Here is a 15,822-nt window from a genome sequence, read left to right as displayed (position 1 = left end):
AGGGTTCCACATACACAAACCTCTCTACTAGCACTCGGAGCAATCCACAATAACAGGTCAGCTACACTCACAGTAACCTGTCAGCATACTCTTACCCAGAGGATCTGTGGATTTGATTGGATCTGAATAAAAACTTATTTGACGAGTTTAGAGGTTCCTGCGCTTGTGTCTTTTGATTCCTCTAAAAAACGCACCCAACTTTGCTTCTGGCTTACATAATCTGAGCACAGAGAAGAATTACAAACAATTACTCGTTAAAATTTAAAGCAGGTATAATTGACCTAAAATACTTTAGACAGTTAGATAGATAGATAGATCCCAATTAAGAGTACAATAACAGGCAAAGCCAATTAACATTCCTCTGCCCAAGAAAATGCCCTTGACTTATCTTGGCTGGTGCTGACGGTAGTAGGTTTTATTCAGCAAGTCTTTGTGACTCCTCCACCCCCATTGCGAAACAACATTCAAATTAATTCGTTTAACTTGAACCTCAAGCACTCAATTAGCAGAACAAACGCCAGCACACACAGCTGCTTATTTTCATAGCTCTGCTAGGCTTTCTTTTTTTATGATTGCTAATTGAGTAAGCTGATCCTCCTCCACCCAGATTTACCCAGGTAGTTTGAACAGGTCACGCAGAATGTGTACCGAGGTCGTCACAACACTGGCGTCTTGTTAACTATGTGTTGGATGTCCTTAAAATGTTCAAAATGGGTGTATTTGGATTGCTATCACAAAAGTGTCAAGCTGAAGCTTACAAGTGGGTTACCGAATCTGGTCAGCTGCAATATTCATTCCACGTCCAAGGTGCTGCCATTGCCAGTCATACTGGGGTTCTGCTAATGATTCTGCTTAGGTTTCTCCATCATTATAATAGGACACCAATAGCATATTCAAGCTTTGATCAGGGATCATTATATAAGTCAAGAGTTTTTTTTATATGTAAGCTGTGGTTGGGATTCAATTTTAATGGTGCTGCTGCCACCAACCCATTAATTATCTAAATGTTTAATAAGTCTGATCCCCACCCTTGTTCCTGAGCATGTATGTTTACTACCTTTTCTTATGGCAAAACACCAGGGATAGAAATATGACTCCTGTTGCATAGCGGTTTGACCCATTCCTGGTTTTACTATGAGAATAAGACACGCCTTCTTGTTATCCATACACCGTGGTTAATCAAGTTCATAGTAAAACCTGGAACGGGTGAAATTACTATGCAACAGGAGTTTTATTTCCAGCCCTGAAACTGCCTACATAACAAACACCCATCAGATCATTCATCAGATCGTTTATATTCCAAAAGCTGGGATCACAGGGTTATAAGGATGGCAGCATTTTTATTTGAAATTGGATGCCTGGCTTAGTTAAGGTATTGAACAGTTGTGTTGGTGTGTCCGTGCGTGTGTTTGCTGTGCAGCCCAGATGGTGATCTCGGAGTTGAAGGGGCAGTGTTATCGCATCCTGAAGACGGGGTTCTGCTCGATGCCCATCCTAAGGAACATCACCAAGCAGATCTGCTGCTGCAGCAGAGTGGGCAAAGCCTGGGGTCAGGCCTGCGAGAGGTGCCCACCCTTCGGATCAGGTGAGCGGGCACGGGACACGGGGCACAGGGCACACATCGAGGGATGAAAATAAGACTCCTATTGCACAGCACTTTCAAAGTTAATTTCAAGCCCTTGCACTCATCTTCAGTTTTATGCCTCACAGTCAGAATATTAGTCTGATTCACCCCATTGTAGAGGGAACAGGCTCAGGTGTGCCTTATTAAACTCATAATAATTGACAGATCAAACCCCATGGATCAAAGCCCATTGATTTTCTTTGCAGAGCAATTTAAGGAGATTTGCCCAGCAGGGCCAGGTTACCACTACTCAGCTTCCAGTGTTAAAATCAACCAGGAACGCCAAACTGCAGTGGCGCCCCCTAGAGCCCAAACACGTAAGTACAGCATACCAGTGGATCGCAAACTCGGGTGCCCAGAATGCATCCCCGGAGGTGGGGGGGTGGTGAAAAGCTTCAGGAAATGCATGGGTATTTGTTGCAATAGCTTATTGAACACATTGTAAATGTAGATCAGCTAACGAGAATTTTTTGTGTAATCTACTTATAGCCTCTCTGACCGCCAATGTGGGCAACGAGAGAGAAGAGAGGCTGCCACCAAGGATGGAGAGGCCAGTGCAACCACTGAAACCAGAACCCCCAGTACAACCACTTAGACCAGTACAGACATTCACCGTCTCCACCACAACCCGCACTGCCATGCGTGCCCCAGGTACACAGCATCCATCCATCCATCCATCAGTTTGTCTGTCTGTCAATCTACAGGGTCATTAGAAAACACCTGTTGTTCATTTGATATCCAAATCCCTGGCGTGTATTCTGCACTATAATAAAAGCTGCATCTCCCTGTTTGAAGTCAGTCACAATGTGACTGCAAGGCAAGAGCTCTGACTGACTTTGATAGAAGGCTGATAGAAGGTGCTCGATTGGTAGGTGCTTCAGTACCCAAGCCTAGAGATATGGCCAAAGGTTTCGCATCACCCTATGAAAAACTTGACATTTCGAAATCTTACATGAAATACTGTACTACTGTTATGGCTTTCAGCAGACTTTTGTGGCATCATTTTGTAGTTTCTTTGATTACATGACATTAAATAAAAAGATCTAAATTATGTTCACATAGTTTTTTTTTTAAAAGTTACGTCTCAGTCCTAAAATTCTAGGTGATTCCATAGCTTTACACACTAAAGCAGCATTATCACCTTACCCCTGATTTCTAGTGTTACAGATCTTTTCATTCTTTGCTTTAATACTTCAAAAACCCACACAGCAAGACAATGAGAATTGCTTTAACAGAGAAGAGCTTAGTCTAATACCAGCACTTTGGAAAAGAGCGATTGTAGGGTGTATAATAAAAGCAGTGGCTACAGGAGGCCAGTGAATATGAATAAATTCTTTTTATACCCAGCAGACTGGAAATTCAACCCCTCCTTCTATTGTGAGTCTTTGCGAAAGAAAGCCACATTAATCTAGACCTCAGGTTAAGCAGATAAATCTCTCCCGACTGTCTTTTCTTCTGTCGCACAATAAGATCTGAAGCCTTGATTTTATTTGAGGGTTTTTTTTTTTTATTCCAAGCGAACGTGTGGGATGATGAAACATCTTTTAGAATTTTTTTTTTTTGCAATGGTGCCACATTTTCACGCCAGCTGTGTTGCAGAAGCTCCTGTATATTGTTAAGTGCTGCTTAAATCATTACGTCTTAAGAGATTTTTGGCAACATTTTACATTAAGTGTCTCTAATTACTGCAGAGTTACATAATAGTTTCTTAGTGAACATGTGTACTTACACATAAGCACATAGTTACTGTGCATTGTAACATTGTAATTATGTGCAAGTACACATGTATTTACAAAGTAATTACACAGTACACAGTAATTAGACACACTTAATGTAAAGTATTACCAGATTTTTATGTAAGTTAATACAAGTATTTAATTTCTTATCTAAGCCGTGTGCATACATACAGTATCTGAGAATTGCATTTCATTCTGTATGGACATTCTACAAGACTAACTTATGTTTGGATTTACCAGAATGGATTAGTTTGGACTTGCGAGCCCTTGGTCTTGTAAATACTGTGTTTCATGGCTGCTACGCGCTCCAAACCCTGAGTGCTCTGCTCTGTGTGAAGAGCAGTCACTGATGCTTTTATAATACCCTCTTGCTGGGATATAGCTCTCCTGCATCACTTGCATATCTCAAAGTCTTGGCTGGCTGTAGTGGTGACAGGTGTGAGAGGGGCAGCTTTTTCTGATACCTGTTAAAAATGCTTTGGTCTGGCAGAGAGGCCATCGGTGGACCCTGGAATTTTTATTATATTAGACACACATGCCTCTGTCAGTCTGCCTACCTGTACGCTTGTGATTTCATGTTAAACACATGCAAACTTCAAATATACCCTACCTATCTACAGCCCTATCTATCTCTCTATTCTATTAGAGTCAAGGTATATGCATGGTATAGCAAACATGGCATGTAGGAAGACAAATTAAATAACATTGTTATCTATCTATCTATCTATCTATCTAACATCTGATTGGTGTTGTCTTGTCTCTCTCTCCCCAACCCTGTGGTTAGAGGTTCGAGTATGTGACCTGAACCCTCAGATCTGTGGAGCGGGGCGCTGTCTGAAGCAAAGAGGAGGAACCTACACCTGTCTCTGCAACCAGGGCTACCACATCAACCCCCAGCAGACACGATGCGTGGGTACGGAGACTGAACCCCTCCCTCCCTCCCCCCCCCCCCAAAGAGAAGGGGTGCTCCCTCCAGTCGAGGGCAGGCTTGAGCTTGAGAAGCGGTGTTTCTTTCTCTAGTGTGTAACAGAGCGCTGTGTTGTGTTTCAGATGTAGACGAGTGCAGTCTGAGCCCGCGGCCCTGCACGAACGGTCAGTGTGAGAATACAGCTGGGAGTTACCGATGCCTGTGTCCGTCTGGGTTTAGACTGGGACCGCAAGGAGCCAGCTGCACAGGTAACTCGCTTTCTAAAGGGCTTATTACCTCTTAGGTAAGTCAATACGTTGTGTGTAGGGTGTCTCGTATTGTATAAGAGCAGTGCAGTTTGGGTGAGAGGAATTAGTTGTGGTGTTCTATGCAGGGGATGCAGCCTATCTTAACTGGTGTACTGTGTATAAATACATGGAATAAATATTAGTGCTGGAAGTGGTCCACAAAGCAATTCTTAGTGGTCCCCGCCTTGGAAACAAAGACTGATTGCAATCACACACAGTCAGGCGCTACAAAAGCCAGACTACTCAAGTACCAGTGGCTGGGCAGTCGATTGTTAGTGTGAGCGCCTATCTGTCATTTGTGTGCTCAGATACAGACGAGTGCCGACAGTCCCCCAGCCCCTGCACTAACGCACGCTGTGAGAACACACCTGGCAGCTACAGGTGTGTCTGCGCTGCTGGATACCAGCTGGATCACCAGGGAGCTGAGTGCATAGGTGAGGAACTGTTCTGGTATGCTTTACCCCTGTACAGCTAGGGCCAAACGTTTTGCATTACACTGTAGAATTAACACATAGACACATAAAGCTGAACGAAACCTGCTGAATAATGATTACGTTAACATATTGAATTACACAGCGCTTTGTAGTTTTCTCATATACTTAACGCCTTTTCGGATCCCACTAGAAAAACGCTTATCCTACTGTGTTGAAACTCCCGTTGTTTTGTACAAGTTCACTGAGAGTATCAGATAGGTCGTCTCCCTTTTTCAATGACTTCAATAAGCGTTGAATATAATAACCTGCTGCCAACTCTTCTGTGCTGTCTTTCCCTCCCTCAGATATCAATGAGTGTGAGAATGCTGCAACCTGCCCTGATCAGGAATGTGTTAACTCCGCTGGCTCCTTCCAGTGTGTGCCCTGCCGGCCTGGTTACCAGCTAAAGAACGGCAGATGCACAGGTAGTTCAAATGCCCAATATCTCCCTATGATTGCCTGTGCCCCTTTGGAAGCAATGCACCACTGTATTCAATGTGCCATCTGTTTTGTAAGTCAATATTTAATACGAAAGACTGAAGAAGAAAAAAGTTAACATTTCGAAATCTAACGGTAAATACTCTACTACTGTGATGGTTTCTGGTAGACTTTTGCGATATAGTTTTGAGAGAAGTGGTGTTTCTTTCTCTGTAGTGTGTAACAGAGCGCTGTGTTGTGTTTCAGATGTGGATGAGTGCAGTCTGAGCCCAAGGCCCTGTACGAACGGTCAGTGTGAGAATACAGCTGGGAGTTACCGATGCCTGTGTCCGTCTGGGTTTAGACTGGGGCCGCAAGGAGCCAGCTGCACAGGTAACTCGCTTTCTAAAGGGCTCATTACCTCTTAGGTAAGTCAATACGTTGTGTGTAGGGTGTCTCGTATTGTATAAGAGATGCCATTTAGTGCAGTTTGGGTGAGAGGACTGACTGCTCAAACTGCGTGAAATAACATCTCTTACACAATAAGAGACCCCCCCCGACACACGACGTACTGACGTATTGTTAATCCCCCAAATGAAGATTGAACCCAGGAACAGCTCTAAAATGAAAGACGCTTTTATTTTTGTAAAACATAACTTTTGCCTCGCTTGTTCGTTTCAGATATCGACGAATGCCGCCTGACGCCTCGGCCTTGCTCCGTTGGTCATTGTGAGAACACAGCGGGCAGCTATAGATGTGTTTGTCCCAATGGCTACAGACTGAACCCACAGGCAACCCAGTGCATTGGTAAGCTGAGTGCCAGGAGTTTCATAACCAGGCTTTCAAACCAAGCACTGTCACCTTGTCAGAGAAAGAGCCTTCACCGCTACAATCACACACAGGTTGCCAAGTGGTCAGAAAAAAAGCAAAGTATAGCAATCTCCAACAGGAATCCATCATTCTGCTAGTCTACACACAACACAGCACAACTACAAACACAGTCTGTGCTTCCTGATTATACCCACAGTTGCTTTTTATTAACAATTATATTTGTGCAGCCCTTTTAAAATGTTACACTGTATTTCTCAAAATGCAACATATCTTAACTGGTGCACTGTGTATAAATACATGGAATAAATATTAGTGCTGGATGTGGTCCACAAAGCAATTCTTAGTGGTCCCCGCCTTGGAAAGAAAGGCTGATAACCATTGCAATCACACACAGTCAGACGCTACAAAAGCCAGACTACTCAAGTACCAGTGGCTGGGCAGTCGATTGTTGGTGTGAGCGCCTGTCTGTCATTTGTGTGCTCAGATACAGACGAGTGCCGACAGTCCCCCAGCCCCTGCACTAACGCACGCTGTGAGAACACACCTGGCAGCTACAGGTGTGTCTGCGCTGCTGGATACCAGCTGGATCACCAGGGAGCTGAGTGCACAGGTGAGGAACTGTTCTGGTATGCTTTACCCCTGTACAGCTAGGGCCAAACGTTTTACATTACGCTGCAGAATTAACACATAGACACATAAAGCTGAACAAAACCTGCTGAATAATGATTATGTTAACATATTGAATTACACAGCGCTTTGTAGTTTTCTCATATACTTAACGCCTTTTTAGATCCCACTAGAAAAACGCTTATCCTACTGTGTTGAAACTCCCGTTGTTTTGTACAAGTTCACTGAGAGTATCAGATAGGTCGTCTCCCTTTTTCAATTACTTCAATAAGCATTGAATATAATAACCTGCTTCCGACTCTTCTGTGCTGTCTTTCCCTCCCTCAGATATCAATGAGTGTGAGAATGCTGCAACCTGCCCTGGTCAGGAATGTGTTAACTCCGCTGGCTCCTTCCAGTGTGTGCCCTGCCGGCCTGGTTACCAGCTAAAGAACGGCAGATGCACAGGTAGTTCAAATGCCTGATACTTCCCTATGATTGCCTGTGCCCCTTTGGAAGCAATGCACCACTGTATGCAATGTGCCATCTGTTTTCTAAGTCAGTATTTAATATGTCTCGGTCTGGATTAAATCAAACATTAAGTTGAGAGTGAATTTCTCACACACTGTGTCCTGCATCACCATGTGTCATTAAATCTAAATTTAAAAAAATAATTAAAAAGACGAAACCCAGATATTAACATTCTTAATCTGTTTTTATAGAGACCGTCGCAGATTAAACATTTAAAACGGATTGCCATTGGCATTCTGAGTGCGTGATCTGCACTCTCAGAGAAATGATAAGAGTAGATGCGGCTAATGGACTCCAATGAGGATGTGACATGTCATATATAACCCATCTATCTGTCTATCTATCTCTCTATAGCCCTATTCTCTTGAGACAGGCAGACGGATTGTAAAGGTAGACTAAGCCTCTGGCTCTTGTTCTGTTTCCCAAGCATCAGAATTCAATTAAAGCCATTTATAATAACTCAGCTAATCTGGGAACTGTACCAGACCACCATTAGGATATTTTTAGCAAAATGCTAGTAATGTTGGCAGTAATGTTCATCGTTAACTTCTTATTAAAAGGCAGTGCTGTGGAGCACAGTCACTGCCTTCTAAGTGATCAGCACTGTAGGATTGCCAGCCTGGCTATCATTGTGAAACCTCATTAGACCATCGCATTATCCTGTTGTAACCTTCTACACATTTCCCAAAGCAAAATCACAGCTAAGTGTAATGAAGCACAGGGAAAGCAAGGTAAAGCATTGGTAAGCAATGTAAAGCATATTATTAAACTTGACAAACTGGGGTAAACTATGGGAAATGCTTAGTATATAACCATGGAGAAAAAGCATTGGAAAACTGCAAAAATCCCTTGCAAAGATACTGTGGTAAATATGATATGATCGATTTATTTGCAGCATTGCCTCACAATCCCCTGGTGGGCGAGTAAGAGGGTATGAATTAGTGAAGAATAAACAGTGCAGTCATTAGGAACGGATGGAGAGGAAAGGGAAAGCTTAATGTTTTTAAATCATGTGAATTAACAGGGCTAAATTCAAAATGAATGGCTTCAGAACTCAGAGGAAGAGCTGACGATATTCAGGTGTTATTCCTGTATTTATCCTATTCGATCATCTCTCTGCACATAGTGTTAGAGGACCAGATCCAGCAGTATAAGCGGACTCCAGCTTAGATCCCGTTCATTGCAGTCTGTTGCTCGGATCCGTTTTGGGGTGTGCATGTACAGTCTGAAGAGATTCACATGTAGCCGCTGGACAGATTCTTTAGCGAGGCTGTTTGCACATACCTCATAAATCTCGAACGCTCGAAGGGGCTGAGGGGTGGGAAGGTGTTTTGAGTTAAAAGACGGGTTTGCCTGCACGTGCTCTTCACAGAAGGAAAGAACAGCTGAGACAGACCCACGTACTACAGCTCTAAAACCCAATCTTGAAAGGGGAAGTTTTATAGATTCCAGATTGACAGTATCCCCTTATTATGAGGTCCAAACATTACAAACATTGTAATACAAGTCTGCTGTTTTTGAATAAGACACAGAGGCAGAGAGGCAGGCTGATCCCTGTACCGGCACAAATTATGGCAGCAAAAAATTATTTCCAGCTAGACTAGGGGTGGGGATTGTATTGCCCACTGTTGCTCACTCAGACAGCTTCCTTATTAAATATTTTGCTATCCCTGAATAGATCATCGTCTCCACTTTAAATATTCAAAAGAGCAAGATATTTCACCAGTAGAGTGGTCCCCTGAAATGCTCTCCTTTTTCTAGGAAAGCAGCACCCCTGGGTACGGGGAGTTTGTTGCCAGATAACTTGCTCATGTGATCACTAAATATTTTGCTATCCCTGAGTAGAAAACCGTCCTCTCTCCTTACACAAGGTGTAAGGAATAGTCACGTAGCATAGCAGTGGAAACGGACGTCCTGGCTGCCCTATGACCCGAATGTCAGTGTTATGGCAGGTTTTTCTAACCTTTCATGCTTGCATTAATTGGTTTTAAGATCGGTCCAATTCATGCTGGTTTAACTGGCTTGCCTCTGCTCCCACAGACGTCGATGAGTGTCTGGGCTCGTTAGTCTGTGGTACTAATGGGCACTGTGTGAACACAGATGGCTCCTTCAGCTGTGACTGCAAGATTGGATTCAGGTCGGACAGCAGTCGGAACCAGTGCAGCGGTGAGTAAAATACGATTTTTAAAGCTGCTAGTAACTAACGAACCTAAAACACAAGACTCCGATTGCACAGCAGTTTGAGCCATTCCTGCTTTTACTGTGAGTTTAGTAAGACCTGTGCACTGTGTCAGCTCATAGTAAAACCTGGAGTGACTGAAACTGCTATGCAATAGGAATCTTATTCCCATCCCTGTAAAAAAAAAAAAAAAAAAAAAAAAGGTCTGTTTAAAGCAAAATCGCTTATATTCCTGGGGAACACGTTACACCTGCTTTGTATGTTCCACCCGCTGCATAAGAAATACATTCAACCTGCACTTTGTATGAGCCCTAGCCTCGTGCTGGATTACAAACACATTGCACCTGCTCTGAATGTTAGTCCTTGCTTCTGCACACAATGAACGCATGACCTCCTCCCACCCTACCACCCCCTCCCGCTGTTAATGTCTCCCTGCAGATATCAATGAGTGTCTGGAAGGGGACTTCTGTTTCCCGCACGGCGAATGTCTCAACACTGATGGGTCGTACAGCTGTCTGTGTTCCGAGGGATACAATGCCACCCCAGACGGAGACTCCTGTATAGGTAGGATGCTGGTGGCCAGAACACGGTTCCATGTTGGGAACATTCCACCAGCCGCTTCCCATTGTAGGGTGCTGCCATTGGTACAGAGCCGCTAGGAACAGTGGCTCTAGCACTTTCTGCTTTACTCCCATTTTTTTTTTTTCAAGTTGCCTGTTGTGTCTGTTCCCAGATGTGGATGAGTGTGCCAGGCCGGAGCTGTGCCAGGATGGCAGTTGTACCAATACCCAGGGCTCCTTCGAGTGTGTGTGCCAACCCGGCTTTGCCACCAACCCAGAAAAGACTGCCTGCCTTGGTAAGCTGTCCGTATTTCTTCCAAGGTCACTAATACACACAAGGACAGTTTGGGACAGCGCAGAATTGTCAGCTCACACCCCAGTGCATTCTGGTAAGTGTAGTCCTGCTGTGAAACATACCCGAGACAGGGAAAACATACCAGAATGCATTGCATAATTGAGCATAGTATAATTGAGCATAACTTATTTGATGCTAATTGCAGTTCAGGCTGGTCAGGTTTTCCCTGCCTTGTTTTTTCAGACGTTGATGAGTGTGCAGAGTCGAGGGGAGCTGTGTGTGGACCCCGACGTTGTGAGAACACCATCGGTTCCTTCCATTGCATCACTTCCTGTGAGCCCGGCCACAGGGCAACTGTCAGCGGGGACTGTGTGGGTAAGCACTCGCAAGCCACCTGCTGGCCAATAAACTCACTGCAACCACTTTCTTTATTGGTCCTATCAATCTGCTGGTCAATAAGCACAACTGCTTTCGTTAATAGTCTTCGTCACTCGATGGACAATCAAGTCATTATAACTGCCTTCTATATTAGTCCCAGCTATTAAAAGCGCAACGCTATTCTGATTTTCAGATTGAATGGAAATTGTAAACCAGCTTTGGATTAGCACAGGGTGGTCCATCTCTGGCATACACTGCAGCGTATAACTCAAAACCACGTCGTCCGAATTCCATTCGGTCGGGCTTAAATGAGATGCTGATTTTTAAATTAGCTGCTGACTCCATTTGTGTATATGTGTATATAAGCTCCACAGCGGCTGTCCCGCTCTGCAGACAGCTGGGGGCTTTGTGATGAGGCTGAAATTTTAAGAGGCTGTAGCTCCAGCTCCATTGGCTTTTCCCACTGAACTTTTCCACTGATCTGTCAAAACACTGCAGCCCAGCCCATCTGGCACTCATCACCTGTGCCTTTGTATATAAGATTGCAGAACACATGGCTGCAGTATTTAGTGCACTCTGCAGGATTGAAGAAGGTGCGGGGGGGGGGCTATGTATTCAGATGTATTGGTGGGGGTAGGCTTTGTCTTTATTTTTTCATTTAAACCCATTTTCAGCTGCCACAGGGCCCCTCTAGAGCACTATATTAGACTATACCACTGGAAAAAAACACGAGCAACTAGATGATCATGGCTTTTAAAAAAATGTGTAGATATACGTATACCAGAATCTGTAACAGCAGTGCATTACACAACACTGCCTGCTACTATTGCATAAGTCCAATTTATTTCTATCAGCATAAAAGCAATTTGGGAATGTACAAGAAGATTCCGATTTCATCTCAGGTTCCTTTTTAAAATGGATTCGAAAGAATTCCATTCCGATTGATTTGATGAACAAAGAGACTTCAGCTGAAGTAATTTGCTGCTGCTGTGAGAAGCTCATTTTATTGAATTGATTTGAGGAAGGAATTGGCAACCCTGGCTGCAAAACTAATCTCCGTTGCCAAAAAAAAAAAAAAAAAAAATGTAATCTTTGTTTTTGTTCGTTTGTGCCTTTCAGATTGCCGGGAGACCCTATGTCATGCCAACCCTTTTCTCTTTCAGACATTAACGAGTGTGCAAACGACACTGTCTGCGGTGACCATGCCTTCTGCCAGAACCTGATTGGCTCTTACCAGTGTCTGTGTGACCAGGGTTATGAGGCGGGGCGAAATGGGCAGAGCTGTGTGGGTACGGGAAACACCGTTGGTTCTTATTGGACGAACAGCTGCAACGGCACTAACAACCCATGCAAAGTCAGACAAGATCCATTGTTTCTCTTAAAGGGGAGGTCAAACTGTATTAGATGATTCAGCCTGGGTTAAAGATGGCATCTAGAACTGAACTCAAGTCAAAGCATGTTAAAATGGAAACTATAACTCACATATCAGAAATCACAATATTCGATCCCTTGAAGGAGGAAATAAGAGCAAGAATCAAGCCTATAGTTAAACCAGGAATGGGTGAAATTGCTATGCAATAGGAGTCTTAATTCTTTCCCTGCACTTACTCTTAAGTAAGTAGACAAAAGTTTGGTTATTTACTCAATCAGCATTATGAGTGTTTCTATGCAGCAATGGCACTAAGACTCCCATTGCACAGCAGTTTGATCCACTAAAATGATACTCAAATTTTTCTGTTTAAACTCGACACCTGGATATGTAACCGATTAGTCCAAGTATCATTTGGACCTTATTAATTTGACGATGCGTTATCTAGCAGAAATATAGGTTGCAATGGGAACGTTACCCTACTACCTGGGATAGATCGCAGAGCCGATTGCCGTCATTTCACAGGGGGAGAAACCGAGGGAGATCTACACTTGCTCACACCTATAGTACGGTCCCACGGACGCCACGTCGCGCGACCCTCTTTTCACCTCCCGAGCGAAGGACGCATAGACGCCGGTGGCTTTTTCTTCTTTCCCTTCCCTCATAGCTGGGTCTGTGTGACTGTCGTGTTGACTGTTCATAGTCGGCCCTACTCACATGCATTGTTTGTGCAAAGACCTCCACAACCATAGACAGAAAACGTTGTCGAAAACGTCATGTGACGGTAACGGGGACAACCGTGTAGTGCGGATGCACTGCCATTGTAGAGTCTTTCCCCTGTTGGTGAGATGAGGTTATACTCTCTATAACCACGAATGCACAGCTCTTTTGCATTGTGGTTAAGACTCATGTTTGCGGTGTGCATGGTCATCCCAAGCAAAAGAAAATGCGCTAGACGTGAGGTACAAAACAGTACATAAAGGTGGAAAACTGGATTTGATAAGTCAATCAGCCAGCTGAGCTGGTCAGTGCTGCCATCTCGTGGTGTAAAGTGAAATGACTCGATCTTACGGTGTGTTGTGTTATCTGTGATTTTTCTTTTCTCCAGCCCAGAGGTTTCCCAGCAGTTCTGGGGGAGTGTATCGACCAGACCCCTCCCCTCCGCGCAGTGATGTCAGAGAATGCTACTACAACATCCGTGACGCAAACGTGTGCCAAAACGTACTGACACGCAACGCCACCCTACAGGAGTGCTGCTGCACCGTGGGGGAGGGCTGGGGGGAGAGCTGTCAGCTGACTGCCTGCCCGGCACCTGGAACAGGTACGCTACCTGCTGTACACCTGCTGCAGTCTCAAGCCTATATATATTAGTCTATATATATATATAGTTCTTTTTTGTGACTAAATATTCATAGTGTATTAGCAGGGTGCTTATTTAAACAAATTAAGTGCCAGCCTTCGAATGCCATTGGCATATGTGAATAAAGCTATTGAATCTTCTCCTGTTTTCTCTACAAGCTCAATACCAGTCTGTGTGTCCCAGTGGAAAGGGATATGTGACCTCTACTCGGGGCTCCTTCAGTTACAAAGGTGAGTGATCTCGTGCCCTTCCACTGCAAACGCTTGCAGAATCCCCTTTGTGTAACAGTTCGAACACACAGGGCTGTCCTGACATGCTGAAGTTTCAGATCATCATTTAGCTGCCTGACTGTTCCTTTACTGCCGTAGTCTATTAACATTCAAAGGCAATATCCGATATGAAGTGCTACCATGTGCCGCCACGTGCTCTGGGGCTTTTCCGCTCACATCGCAATGCGTTCTGTTTCTCCTGTTCAGATATTGATGAGTGCACACTGTTCACTGCTGCAGTGTGTAAGAATGGCGTGTGTGTGAACACGATCCCAGGCTATTCCTGCTACTGTCCCAATGGCTACTACTATGACCAAACACAACTGGAGTGCGTGGGTAAGAGACAGCGCGGCTATACCTATTATGAATGTGTAAGGAAACTAATGGGATGACTGCACGTGTGATGTCGTACAATACCAGTTGCTATTAGTAAGCTTCCTGTTATGGATTCCAATATTCAATGTAGCTTAGTCGTTAGACACACAAATAAAGCACCTGATTATATTCAGAAATCAGGGCATGCAATGTTCGGGGAGAAAGCTCAGGTATGAAGAGCATTCAAGGAGCTTGTCTCACACTCTCAAGCGCCTGTCTTGTATGTCTTGGTCAAACTTGGTCAAACACTCTGTTTTCCTAACAATATCTGAACACTGAATTTTTTGGCGTGAATTAAAACGTTGTTCTGGACATATTCAGTTAAAAATAAAAAAATAAACTGATTTATAACCATATACACAGTCGCAAAGAGCTCTGCGCTTTTGTTTCACTGTTGCTTCGGATTATTATTACAGGGGGTGTGGATTAGCGAGGGTCTCCTGTGTGACGTTTGTGAGCCTGTTTCGTCTCTAGATAACGATGAGTGCTTGGAGGAGGAGTCCTGTCTGGGAGGGAGCTGTGTCAACACTATGGGCTCGTATTATTGCTCCTGTGACCCCCCTCTCATCCTGGACGCAGCCCAGCGAGCGTGCGTCGCCAACATCAGCCAGTCTGCTGGTACGAGGAGCAAACTCAGTGCAGACTAGGAATGACGCATCTTCATCAGTCTGATATGTTATGTGATTATGAAGAGATCTTTGGCTATGCTGAAGTTAACATGTCCAGTAGTACTCTCTCTCTATCTATCTATCTATCTATCTATCTATCTATCTATCTATCTATCTATCTATCTATCTATCTATCTATCTATCTATCTATCTATCTATCTATCTACCCTGTCTGTCTATCCATCTCTATCTAGCTATATCCATCTGTCTTTCTGTCTGTGCAGAATGTGCATTCTAAAATGTAATGTTTTATATGATTGAATATTTTTAATAATACAGGGTATTTTAAGACCTGTCTGTTGGCCGATCTAAATAGATGGATAGATAGATAAACAATACAATAATATGAGAAACAATGCAGTTACTAATCCAAGCTGTTGAAATTCTCAGTGTCTGACATTCAGGTCCCTACAGTAGCCAATAGTGCAGTGTCTCTGGTTTCAGGTGGGGCGTTTGCTTGACCGCTCAGTTTGTTTCTCCTGCACTGTTATTAATTAATGTAATTATGCGCACCAGCTTGCATTGCAGATTTATGGAAAGCATGTTTTTTGAATTGGTGCAGTGACACTGTATGTGCTTCCTGGGTTCTAACAGAAGTCTGTTTCTTTCCCAGATGAAAACCTGGCGTACTGCTGGCAGGAGTTAGGAGAAGATTATATCTGTAACCGGCCCATGTTGGATAGGCAGATCACTTACACAGAGTGCTGTTGCCTGTATGGACTGGCCTGGGGTATAGAGTGTGCACTCTGCCCAGCTCGAGACTCAGGTACTAGATTTAGATTAAGACAAGGAAGCATCTGCCAACCAAGCCCCTGCTATCAGCCATCACTCAGATCTACTGTCTTACCCATTGTGACTGAAAGTGCTTTGCACCAGTGGGATGCAGCTTTTGTATGTTACAGAATACATGTCGGGGATGCCATTTGACGGTCAGCT

The 15,822-nt window shown here is 44.0% G+C and overlaps 1 protein-coding gene across 1 annotated transcript in view; it reads left to right on the top strand.

Moving 5' to 3' along the window:
• Nucleotides 1-15,822, top strand: part of LOC121304832 (latent-transforming growth factor beta-binding protein 4) — a 61,727-nt gene that overhangs the window by 42,280 nt on the left and 3,625 nt on the right. Inside the window, exons 11-31 of the mRNA XM_041236241.1 lie at nt 1,421-1,585; nt 1,831-1,941; nt 2,114-2,275; nt 4,145-4,273; nt 4,411-4,536; nt 4,884-5,009; nt 5,354-5,473; nt 5,733-5,858; nt 6,147-6,272; nt 6,781-6,906; nt 7,251-7,370; nt 9,474-9,599; nt 10,051-10,176; nt 10,346-10,468; nt 10,711-10,842; nt 12,009-12,242; nt 13,323-13,535; nt 13,733-13,804; nt 14,051-14,179; nt 14,693-14,836; nt 15,500-15,652. Coding sequence (XP_041092175.1) covers nt 1,421-1,585; nt 1,831-1,941; nt 2,114-2,275; nt 4,145-4,273; nt 4,411-4,536; nt 4,884-5,009; nt 5,354-5,473; nt 5,733-5,858; nt 6,147-6,272; nt 6,781-6,906; nt 7,251-7,370; nt 9,474-9,599; nt 10,051-10,176; nt 10,346-10,468; nt 10,711-10,842; nt 12,009-12,242; nt 13,323-13,535; nt 13,733-13,804; nt 14,051-14,179; nt 14,693-14,836; nt 15,500-15,652 — 2,889 coding nt within the window. The remainder of the gene's footprint in view (nt 1-1,420; nt 1,586-1,830; nt 1,942-2,113; nt 2,276-4,144; nt 4,274-4,410; nt 4,537-4,883; nt 5,010-5,353; nt 5,474-5,732; nt 5,859-6,146; nt 6,273-6,780; nt 6,907-7,250; nt 7,371-9,473; nt 9,600-10,050; nt 10,177-10,345; nt 10,469-10,710; nt 10,843-12,008; nt 12,243-13,322; nt 13,536-13,732; nt 13,805-14,050; nt 14,180-14,692; nt 14,837-15,499; nt 15,653-15,822) is intronic.

This window comes from Polyodon spathula, chromosome 40 (assembly GCF_017654505.1).
Source record: "Polyodon spathula isolate WHYD16114869_AA chromosome 40, ASM1765450v1, whole genome shotgun sequence".
NCBI classification, from domain to species: Eukaryota; Metazoa; Chordata; class Actinopteri; order Acipenseriformes; family Polyodontidae; genus Polyodon; species Polyodon spathula.
This window is presented reverse-complemented; position numbering and strand designations above follow the sequence as displayed.